Source organism: Palaemon carinicauda, chromosome 13 (assembly GCF_036898095.1).
Source record: "Palaemon carinicauda isolate YSFRI2023 chromosome 13, ASM3689809v2, whole genome shotgun sequence".
NCBI classification, from domain to species: domain Eukaryota; kingdom Metazoa; phylum Arthropoda; class Malacostraca; order Decapoda; family Palaemonidae; genus Palaemon; species Palaemon carinicauda.
In genome coordinates, this window is record NC_090737.1 from 129641632 (window position 1) to 129653793 (window position 12162).

The 12162-nt window shown below is 42.8% G+C and overlaps 2 protein-coding genes across 2 annotated transcripts in view; one reads left to right on the forward strand and one right to left on the reverse strand.

Moving 5' to 3' along the window:
• LOC137652428 (uncharacterized) overlaps nucleotides 1-9748 on the forward strand; it is a 13518-nt gene extending 3770 nt beyond the window's left edge. The window contains exon 2 of the mRNA XM_068385838.1: nucleotides 4175-9748. Within this exon, the coding sequence (XP_068241939.1) occupies nucleotides 4175-6805 (2631 nt within the window). The 3' untranslated portion in view covers nucleotides 6806-9748. The remainder of the gene's footprint in view (nucleotides 1-4174) is intronic.
• LOC137651817 (uncharacterized) lies at nucleotides 1337-3541 on the reverse strand. The gene is made up of 2 exons (XM_068385036.1): nucleotides 2257-3541; nucleotides 1337-1779 (listed from the first exon to the last, which is right to left on the reverse strand). The coding sequence occupies exons 1-2, from the start codon at nucleotides 3539-3541 to the stop codon at nucleotides 1337-1339; spliced, it is 1728 nt and encodes a 575-aa protein (XP_068241137.1).
• Nucleotides 9749-12162: the final 2414 nt, after the last annotated feature.

Consider the following 12162-nt stretch of genomic DNA (forward strand, 5'->3'; position numbering starts at 1 on the left):
TTATTCATCATATGAACCCTTAAACAGAGGGGTACCCCAGGGGAGTGTACTTTGCCCAATCTTATTCTGCATCTATACAATTGGTCTATCGAAAATACTAAAAAAGCATGGCGTGAAATTTTAAGCTATTTGCAGATGATACAATTTTACTTCTCCATAAATTATATACATGACACTACTGAAACTCTAAACCGAATCCTTGATAGTGAGAACAAAGCTGAATTCATGGTGATGGGCAAGAGAAACTGCGTAAGAAACTTGGGTGATATTCAGATGAACATAAATAATGACTAGGTGCCGATATTTAGTAAAGTTCGAGATCTAGGTGTATTTCTTGATTGTAACCTGTCTCTAAATGCCCAAATAAGTAATGTAATAAAAACTGCTGGTTATAATCTAAGAAATATTGCGTTTATAAAACTGTATCTGGACGAAAATTCTGTAATGAAACTTGTGATAAACTGTGTTATTACCAGGATTGACTACTGCAACTCTATCTACTAAATTTACCAAAAGTGTGACTTAAAAGATTAAAAAACATAATAAACAGAGGACCAAGACTGGTGAAAGGTGTCCCACCTAGAGAAAGGATCACCCCTTTACTAATTGATTTACACTGGCTGCCGATTAAAGCGAGAATTGAATTTAAAATACGTACAATAACCCACCAAGTTATCAGAACCGGGCGTCCATAATACTCAAGAGAATTGCTATATATTGCGCAGCCAACAAATAGTGTCAACACGAGAATAGTTACAGATGGCTTCAAACTGTTGGAACCTAGATATGTCTACTTTAGGCCCCAGAGGCTTTAAATGTGTGGCCCCGAGACTATATAATAAGCTCCCGCAAAACATTCGAATGATTGAAGACATTAAGGCTTTCAAGAGTCAACTGAAGACTTTCTTATTTCATGAGTCTTTTGACAGTGACGATTTAACAGTAAACGAACAATACGCGATATGAAACTTTAAATACTCTGAACGAACAAGGTAAAACGGCAGTGGAGGTCCTGTAGAGAGTGGGGTTCCCCTGCTGTATGGGACCGGAAAAGCAGCCATCTAAGTAAAGTAAGTACTGGTATATGAGTTGAGCCAGTGTGCTGGCTGGTGATATGGGAGTGGAGTTGGCATGCCATCTGGAGGTACAGCAGTGGAACTGGTGTGTTGGCTGCTGGTACATCAGTGGAGCTGGTGTGATGGCTACTAGTACAGCAGTGGAGGTGTCATGCTGGCTGCTAGTACAGCAGTGCAGGTGGCATGCTGGCTGCTGGTATGGCAGTGCGAGTGGCAAGCCGGCTGCTGGTACAGCAGTGGAGACAGTGTGCCAGCTGCTGCTATGGCAGTTGAGGTGAAGTACTGGCTTCTTGCAAAGTGTTAGCCGCTGGTACGGGAGTGGAGGTGGCATGGCGGCTGCTGGTAGTGTAGCGGAGGCAGTGTGTCAGCTGCTGGTAGTGTAGTGGAGGCAGTGTGTCAGCTGCTGGTGTGTATTGGAGGCAGCGTGTCGGCTGCTGGTGTGTATCGGAGGCAGCGTGTCGGCTGCTGGTAGCGTAGCGGAGGCAGCGTGTCGGCTGCTGGTAGCGTAGCGGAGGCAGCGTGTCGGCTGCTGGTAGCGTAGCGGAGGCAGCGTGTCGGCTGCTGGTAGCGTAGCGGAGGCAGCGTGTCGGCTGCTGGTAGCGTAGCGGAGGCAGCGTGTCGGCTGCTGGTAGCGTAGCGGAGGCAGCGTGTCGGCTGCTGGTAGCGTAGCGGAGGTGGCAAGCTGGTTGTGTTGCAGAGGAGTCTTGCAAGAGGTCGATCTTGCTCAGAATGAAGTTTAGCCTGAGGAGCTGTACCTTCCTTTCCAGGCAAGGATTCACATAGCTGCTGCCAAGATGACCCTTGTACTTGTCACTCTACCCTTGCTCTGCAGTGTTAGTGTTGGTCCTTTGACAAAGTGTTCCTAGTTCTCTGCACTCTTGAAAAACTCTTAATTTCCTAATTTTCCCCTCCATGGAATCAACATAGTCTTGGATTGCTCTGACATTGTATGTGGGCTGATTTGCAATGGGAAGAAAAGAGTTCAGTCTTCCTCTATCAAATCTTCCTTCTCTACCAATTTTTCTCCTACCCCTTTAATCTTCCAAATCTGACAAATTTTCTTAAATGTAGTAGCAGTAGATATGTCTCAATGGAAGGTGGCTTCCAAGTAATCCTGTTAGGTTTCAGCAACCCTTCCTCTCAGGGGAATGGGATGTGACACACTCTCAATGACCAGTACCTTGGGAATGATAGACTGTTTCACCTGTGAGTGGTGTGACCTGGTTACATGAGAGGATTTCCAATGTTTTCTTGTATCGTAACACTTCTGTGTGTCTGTGGCACCCGCAGTGTGGAGTGGGCTTGCTCGTACCCGCAGTGTGGAGTGGGCTTGCTCGTACCCGCAGGGTGGAGCGCGCTTGCTCGTACCCGCAGGGTGGAGCGCGCTTGCTCGTACCCGCAGGGTGGAGCGCGCTTGCTCGTACCCGCAGGGTGGAGCGCGCTGGCTGGTACCCGCAGGGTGGAGCGCGCTGGCTGGTACCCGCAGGGTGGAGCGGGCTGGCTGGTACCCGCAGGGTGGAGCGGGCTGGCTGGTACCCGCAGGGTGGAGCGGGCTGGCTGGTACCCGCAGGGTGGAGCGGGCTGGCTGGTACCCGCAGGGTGGAGCGGGCTGGCTGGTACCCGCAGGGTGGAGCGGCCTGGCTGGTACCCGCAGGGTGGAGCGGCCTGGCTGGTACCCGCAGGGTGGAGCGGGCTGGCTGGTACCCGCAGGGTGGAGCGGGCTGGCTGGTACCCGCAGGGTGGAGCGGGCTGGCTGGTACCCGCAGGGTGGAGCGGGCTGGCTGGTACCCGCAGGGTGGAGCGGGCTGGCTGGTACCCGCAGGGTGGAGCGGGCTGGCTGGTACCCGCAGGGTGGAGCGGGCTGGCTGGTACCCGCAGGGTGGAGCGGGCTGGCTGGTACCCGCAGGGTGGAGCGGCCTGGCTGGTACCCGCAGGGTGGAGCGGGCTGGCTGGTACCCGCAGGGTGGAGCGGCCTGGCTGGTACCCGCAGGGTGGAGCGGGCTGGCTGGTACCCGCAGGGTGGAGCGGGCTGGCTGGTACCCGCAGGGTGGAGTGGGCTCGCTGGCTAGAGTGGGCTGGGTGGAATCCGCTGGATGGAGGGGGCTCGGCGGCACCCTCTGAGTGGAGTGGGCAGAGTGGCACCCGCTGGGTGGTCTGGGCTCGCTGGCACCCGCTGGGTGGAGTGGGCTCTCTGGCATCCGCTGGGTGGAGTGGGCTCGCTGGCACCCCCTGGGTGGAGTGGGCTTGCTGGGTGGAGAGGGCTCGCTGGCACCCCCTGGGTGGAGTGGGCTCGCTGGGTGGAGAGGGCTCGTTGACACCCGCTGGGTGTTAGTGGGCTCGCTGGCACCCACTGTGTTAATGGGCTTGTTGGCACCCGCTGTGTTAGTGGTACTCGCTGGCAATGGCTGGTGAGGTATTGAATGGGAAATGAGTTTAGTAGAGTAAACTGAGGAATGGTAGCCCATGGTACTGTCTTGAGAATGTGGTTGGTATCTCTGGCTGGGTAAAATTGGTTTGCGGCACTGGTTGGGGATGGAGGGTCGGTGGGACTGATTTGAGATAAGAGGTTGGTGACACCAAGTGGGGGAAATGGGTTCAGTATTACCCAAAGATTTTTATCCGTAGTAGGAAATTTTTTTCTTTTGTAAAAAACAAGTTTGTTGAAGTATTGTATAACTGAAATAATCTTTTGGCATCACTTACCATATAACATTTGTTAGGGTTACATATGGAACTGCAGGGTGAGTGTTTTTTTTTTTTTTAATTTCATTAGTATTTTATCGTTATTGCATGAGTTTCATGTTTGTGCTGTTTAGGAGTCTGCCTATTGTGGACTTTGATTTATCTATAGAAAACGTAGAAATATGACTGATAATTATACAGTATATTAATTTTTTTAAAAAATTTAACAGGTACTTAATTTTCTTAATTTTTTATGCTATTTACTGCTAAAATACTTGCACCGATATATTCAGTATGTCTTATTCTTTTCTTTCTAAATAATTTCTAATCCCAGGAAAAATTCGTTGATCTGGCTCTTTTGAATCTAGCTTTTAAGTGTAATGATGATAAAAAATCTTTTCTTATTTACCCTCCAGATGTGGTACGACGGCTGGTTTGGTAATTATAACATGCCACAGGCTTCTGCCGAGCTTGAGCAGCATGCGAATTGGCCGCAGTCGCCGTATATTGCAGGCTCTCCGTGCTCTATGAATTGGACCAATCCACATTATGAACAAGAGGCAAGATTTTTCAGATATAATTACAGAAACAATTTCTATTCAGCTGGTTATGAGTACCCTTACCCTGGTTATTCTTACCCTCATGTACCTGATCAAATTGTGAACTCTTCAAATCAAAATAACCAAGTAGGACCACCCAATATGAACCCAAAAGGATTTCCAATAACAAATCCAACTCGGGTTAATGTTCCATGTAACCTTAACCTTGACAAAAATAGGAATTGCAGATCAAAAGGCTTATTGCCAACTCCAAGGACCTTCAGAATCAACAACCCAACTGTATCCAGTACACACAGTGTTAGGTCTGATTTAATTGCTAGAAACCCTGTCTGCACACAAAGAGGCCTGCATAATCAGTTGGATCTTGTAAACGACATTTGCAATGTTCCAAGACAACCTCAGAATATTTCAAGTAAACTTGTGAATAATTGGCCATTGTCAATGCCACGTAGCTCTGAATCTGTAGGAAAGGAAACTTGGAGGATATCAAATTCTTCCTCTATTATGCGTGGACAGCCCAATGGGGGAGTGGAGTATCCAGACAAAGCTTCAGAAAAGCAATCTGATATAAGGAATCAAAGAAACTTAATGATAGGTCGCTGTAACGAAGCTACTTCTGTTTTAAACACATCGAAAGATATGAATACTTTTTACCTTCCTGTGAATTGCTTAATTGCAGATTATCAAAAGAATAAGAGTGTTTCCCATAGGCCAAAGAATGATTTTCCAAGAACAGACTTTAAGTCTAAAAGTGACATGGTGAACGAGACATTATCAAAACAAAGATTAGGACAGAAAACCATTAGTCTACTCCATATCAGGGATTTTCAGACAGAGAATAATCTCTCATCACACATTCCTTTATCTGAAAAAGTATCTCGGTCATCTTGGCATTGTCCAACCTTGTATTTGGGGAATGAACCTCTGGGAGAGGCGTCATGCAAAACTTCTGGAACAGCAGCACACCAGGCAACATGGAGCACGTTAAATAGCAAGGAAATTCGCGAGAAGGGAGGCTACGCAACTGAAGGTAAACTGCCCATTTTAAATGACAGCTTGAATAAAGATGACCACCAAGTTGAGAAAGTAGATTCATGTAACTCCTCTGGGAGGAAATTCATCAATGCTAAAATTGATGAAAAGCCTTTAAAGTCCGTCCAATTAAGGCACAATACATGTAATGACATTTCAGAATGTGATTCTGATAACATAACCAAAACAGAATATTTTTATCAGGGAGAGTTTAGACAATCTGTGAATACAAGCAGTATGCCTGAAGAAGGTATCCTGCATAATGATACATTGGAAAAATCTTTGTCAGATGTCGTTCTTGATATTAAGGTTTTGGACGAATATGATGTTCCACTAGATCCTCCATTAACAGAAGTCATGAAAGTTCCTTTAATACTACCCGAGAAAGAGAGAATACTCGGTGAGATAAAAAATGCATCCCTAAGTGACATTGAAAAAAGTAGTTCTTTATCTTTTAGGTGGAAGGAAAAGAGGAAGTGGGTGGACGATCCTAAGAATTCGGAAAATGAATCTGGTAGATCGAGAAAAGTTTACAAAGATTCGGTGTCCTCTTGCAATCTTGTTGAAGAGTGCAAGTCACTAGATGATTTGTACCTTATGCAAGGGAAGGGAAATGAAGGTACCTTACAAACTAAGTATGGAAATTATACAGAATCTTTGGAAGAAGAGGTTATTTGCCTAGACCCAATACCTTCAAGGAAAAACGCTAACTTCTGCAATAAAATCGGATTCACAACTTCTCCAGTTAGCAACGGCGAGTTTGCAAAAAGGAATGATGTTAAAGATAAGCTAGATAATCCTAACTTATTCACAACCTTTGTATCTTCTCGTAGTATAGAAGACAAAGTTGTGAAAAATAACCCTATTCGAGGCTTGGAACTTGCAAACTGTAATGTTACGAAAGCTCTAGATGAAGATATAAGGAGTGGTCTGCTGTTTTCTTCTAGGCTTGAAAGCAAAGTAGTAGAAGGGGAGTCTCTTCTACAAAACCTAGCACACACACTAGAAAAAACTGTAGAAGAAAAGAAAAAATGGAAAAACTCTCTGACGCCTGTGCCTTATAGTACGGAAGACATTACTGGAGAGGAATTACTATCCAGTGAAGATCTAGAGTTGGCCAATTGTGAAAATATTGATATTGAAGAAATTGAACTAAGTGATGAAGTGTTTAAAGAGACGCCTGAAGTAAGTGATTTAGTGTTTAAAGAAACATCTAAAGTAAGTGATGAAGTGTTTAAAGAGACACCTGAAGCAAGTGAAGATGAAGTGTTTAAAGAGAGTTCTGAAGTAGGTGATGACATTTTTAAAGTGAAGAAGGTTGTAGACAGATGCCCAAGAGGGCATTTTCTCAATCCCTGTTTTGCAAGCTTTAACTTGAAAACTGGTCAAATTATTGTGCCTTGTAAGAAATGTAAATGTCTAGTGTATATGGAGAGTAGAATAAATTTATTATAGTTTATAAATTCGATGTAGCGAGTCGTTATAATTCGATATAGTGAGTCCTTTTTCTTAAGTCAACCCGAGTACTTGGTAAGTATCGGCACTGCTGTTTATCTAATAAAAATATTGGTTATTTTAATATTACAACGACGATATTTTCATCTTGAATGTTAAACGCAGATTAGATTTTATCCTCTTCTATGATAGAAAAGTTTATTTTTAAAAAAATTATCTTTTCATTTATAAAGAGAATTGTCTATTTTTTGCTTAACAGAACTTATATTTTCTTACAATAATGTTTATTATAAAGAAATAAATATTTTTTTTCTTCTGTTTCAGGACAAAGAAAAGTCATATTGATTATATTTAGCAAACTGCACTGTTGTAAATCTGAACATCTTGTTTTTTTTTAGCTATATACTTCCTGCAAATTTGAGGAGGTTTCCGAAATTGGTAGGTTTTTGAAACTTACTTTCATGAATTGGGCTATTAATTTTCTTCCACAAGTACTGTACAACAATTAAAGTAAAATATTTGTATAACGCTCTCTGTATTTAAACTTGTCATAGAAGCTTTTAAAGAAGTTTCCTCTTTTGGTTTGTATAAGCTGTGTATACTCTATATGGACTACTTGTAAAATTACTTTGTAAAAACATAAAATGATTCTGCTTATGAATAGTGGAAATGATATTCGTCTTTTGAAAATTTATAATTTTATGTAAACAATATAAAAAGGTACTTAGATAGTGTTTTGTTAAAAATCTTCAGACATATTTACAATGGTGTTGTAAAAATCTTTTACCAGAATGGTTCTGCCTTATTTACAAATGTATATAAAGATTTGGTACTAGAGCAAACGTGTCCCTGCAACGAAAAAAAAAAAAGACTGCAATTTAAAAAAGTTGAGACTAAAATCTCACCCATAGGGACATCCTAAGCTCTGCCCTGAAGCTTGTGACAAGGTACAATAGCTCCCAAAATTTAGGTTGATTAAGGTTGTGGAAAATGGCTAAATGAATAGAACAACATGTGCTGTCTGATCTTGAAGCTTGTGTCAAGGTACGATAGCTCCCAAAAGTTATGTCGTTGTTGTTGTTGAAGATTGCCTGACCCTTTTGGCCAGACACGGGCTTTTGCAATTTTGCAGCCCGGGGTGCGAAAAATGGCCCGGGGTGTGAAAAAAGGCCCGGGATGCGAAAAATGGCTAAGTGAATAGAAGGACGCATGCAGGCTACTGTCTGTTGGGTTGGTATGCAAGGTGACCCATCCTAGTCCCTAGTTGTTCACTGTCCCTATGTTAGAACTCTAGCATTTCTGTGATATCGCAATTTCATCAAATATATGTACATATACACAGAGTAATTAATATTTCATCATAAAATGAAGAATATTACTATACAAGGTCATAATATGGCACCCAGTCCCCAACAATCAGGCCTACCAATTTTTTCTCACCTCATGCAACAGTTATACAACATTTTGTTTACGTTACTTTTGGGAGCTATAGTCCTTTAATTTTCTGTACCTAAAGTTGCCCGGTGGCCCCTAATTTGATAACCACTAGTCTCTTATAGATTAATATGTATGTTTATTTATATATACACCAATTTATAAATTTGTTCTTTAAAGGATATTTATTTACTCTAAATTATATATTCATTCTTTTAAAGGTGACAGCTGCTGTATATCCAGTTTATTCTTGACTGAAAAATACTAAATTATTTAATACCATGCATATCAATATACTGTACTTTGTCTAAAGGGTGCTTACTACTGTAAATCCAGTTAAATGGAAAATATGAAGTATTCAGTTTTGAGATTTAAGTTTAGATGGGAAAGTTTAATGTAAATAATTTTCCTTATGGGGAAGGTATTCTTTTACTTTATATGCAAGCTGTCATTCAATCATTTTTTTTGTGACCCATTGATATGTTACCATAGCATGATTTTCAGGATACAAAGTCATGATTTAGCTGTATTTTGAGATATCCTGTACAATAACTACTCAATAGGAGTTGCGTTTGATCATTAAGGCAAACATTGTCTTTAACTAGCACTTTAAAACTGGTATAAGTAATGAAGGGAAACTCTTCTGAATATGTATAGAAATTAATCTGGATCGAGTTTCTTCTAAAGAAGCTTGGACCCTTAAAGACTTCTTGTAATGTTCAAAGTGGAAGGTTGTGGTTTGAGGTAAACAAATTGTAAAGTTACTTGGCGTAGCTGTGTTACACATACTGTCTAGTGTAGTAAGGAAAAAGGGGAATTATAATATGCACATACTTTGAAGTACTAATGATTTTGATATGACATTTTATCATCATCTTATTGCGGTCATCATCCCAGTTTAATCTCTATGCTAGATAACATTACATTATTCGCGTAATTGTCTTTTCCAAGTTCGATTTAGTTTAAAGGTATGAAAATGTTGCTAATATTTTTATACCTTTTATCAGTCTTGAATTTTACTATTGAAGTGTAAGGCTAGTGCTATTACAAGAGATGTGAAGAGAAGCATTGGTGTACTAAAAAACAGTATCCCTTGCCAAATTTGCGAGGTTTAATTTGAAGGCTTCCCATTTTACAAATTGGTTCAGCAGTAAAAGGTTTTGGTTTAGAATCTCATTGAAGATATTTATAGTTTCTGCATATAACCATTGCAGCAGGTAAGAATGTATGGGACATCATGAATAGCAAGCATTTCATATGGCAGACATTTTAGGTTTGAAGATGGTAAGTAAAATGAATAATCAGTGTGTTTAAAGTCAAAGCTATCATTAAAAAACTAAAGAGAATGAAAGTCCCTGGATACGATGGAATAACTGCTGAGATGATATTGGCCGAAAATGAAGTGGCTCTCAGAGTATTTATAAGATTATGATGTAGAATGTGGCGTGAAGAGGCAAAACCTAATGGTTAGAAGCTAGGAGTCTTGGTGAAAATGGCCAATAAGGGACCCTGACTAATTACAATAATTAGAAGCATCACACTTACGTCAGTTGTCATGAAAATATATATCACGCTCATTCTAAAGAGACTATAGAGAAAGATTGATGAAAAGACGAGAGATGAACAAGCAGGATTAAGAAAAAAAAAAGTTGTACTGAGCAAATTTTTATTTCAAGACGTACTGCAATGTGTATAGAAATCCAATTTTGGTGGCATTTGTGGACTATGAAAAAGCCTTTGGTATTGTGCATCGACTAATTTTGTGAAGAGTCCTGCATTATCATGGAGTTCCTCGTGAATATGTAAATTTGGTTGTGTTCATGAGCATAGCAATTGCAAAGTTAATATTGGTGAAGTCCTATCAAATGAATTTCTAGTGAATAGTGGAGTACTCCAAGAGAATGTGTTGTCACTTATGTTTATCCTTCTCATGGATTTTGTAATACATAGAAAGGTTGGAGATGGTGGAGAAAGATTGGATTCGATCGGTAACAGGAAATTAGTAGATCTAGAGAATTGTACCAACCGTGTGTCACACGATCCTACATAGTAACGACATTTCATTTTGTGTATATATTATGCTTGTATCTTCACCCTCCCCTCGCACTAAAAAGAACCTGAAATAACATGCCTGTTTTTCTCACCGTTAACTGTTTACCAGTGTGGTGTCGGTTGAACAGGAAATTTCAGGTTGCATTAAGTTTTTGTATATAAAAGCGGGTGTTCTGAAATAAAGTTACTCGGTTGCTTTCATCCTGTCTTTGAGTCACAACCTTCTCTCGGCTCGTCACATTGGTGACCCCGGAAGTCGACTCGCTCCTCCCGCCTTCCACCTCCCCTCACCCCTCCGTCGTTGGTACTATGGTGAACTCTACGGAAGTTGGCGCTGCGGCTGCCCCATTGAAACTTTCATCATTTGGCAGCGGAGAGGCGTTTGCTTGGTTTCAGCGCGTAGAAGTCCAGTTTCGCATCAAGGGCGTGACTCGCTCAACCACCAAAGCAGATTATGTTCTCTTGGTGATACCTGAGGACACCTTCCCGGAAATATCCGACTGGCTTTGTGAACAAGGAGACACTCCAATAGCATATGACGCCCTCAATAAATACCTTCTGCAGCAGTACTCGCCGTCGCCAGCTGCCCGTATAGCAAAGCTTTTTCTGCTTTCTCAACAACCGTTAGGGGACGAAAGGGCTTTGCTCGCCCTCAGGGAAATGACTAGTATCGCTTGCCGGTAACCTGCCGCAGACGGCTCTCCTCGTGAGGTGAACCTACTTTGTGCCCTTTGGATACGCTGTTTACCTGAAACTGTATGCGTTGCCATACCCGATGTAGATAGTTTACGCATAAAGGACTTGATGACCAAGCCGACGCCCTTATGGACAGCCACTTCAAGATCTCCATCAACGCATCCACTCCTGACGAAGAGGACGCCTATTCAACGTCAACCGAAGCTGATGTGAATGCCGTAGGACATACACGCCTACCCCGTGACGTGCCAAAGCGGCGACAAAGCCATCCACCACCCACTACTCGCTCGCGCCCCAACCAACGACTTCTACAGCCACTTACTGCCTCCCATCCGCCGCAGTTTTGCTACTACCACAACAGATTCGGGGCAACCGCGAAGAAATGTGCCAAGGATTGTCAGTGGCCAAAAAAAACTTGTAAATAGGCCATCGCTCGTGGAGGTGGCCTCCCGTGTTTCTAATCTTTTCTTTTTACATGATGCAGGAATGGGCGTACGATTTTTGGTAGACACGGGTGCTTGTCGTTCTCTTTTGCCAAGGGAACTCTTCAGGACACGACGTAGTCCCTCTACATCTGCCGACGTCCACTTGGTAGCTGCCAACGGATCTGCGATACCCACCTACGGTTACAAGAACCTCACATTAACGTTTGGAAACGGTAAATTTAATTGGAAGTTTCTCGTTTCTAACGTTACATTGCCAATCCTCGGTGCGGATTTTCTCTCTCATTACCACCTTCTGGTCGATGTCGCCAACCGACGATTGGTCAACGAAGACTCGTACTTGTCGACACACCTTCAACCCGCCCCCTCCAACCTCGCTCTCCACATCAGCGCACCCACGGATGCCTACTCCCACCTCCTCCCGTCGTACCCGAAAGTTTTCCGTCCAGAATTTCGCCAAATACCCACGGCTCCTGCCAAGCACGGTATTTATCACCATATCAAGATGACGGGACCCCCAGTCTTCGCAAAATTAAGACGTCTGGCACCGGAATGATTGGCAGCCGCCAAACAGACTTTCGCCGAAATGAAGGAAATGGGCCTTTGCCAAAAGGCCTCCAGCCCATGGTCGTCACCCTTACACATCGTTCTGAAGAAAGACGGCTCCCTCCGTCCGTGCGGGGATTACAGGCACCTGAACTTGCAAACAGAACCGGATCACTACCCCCTCCC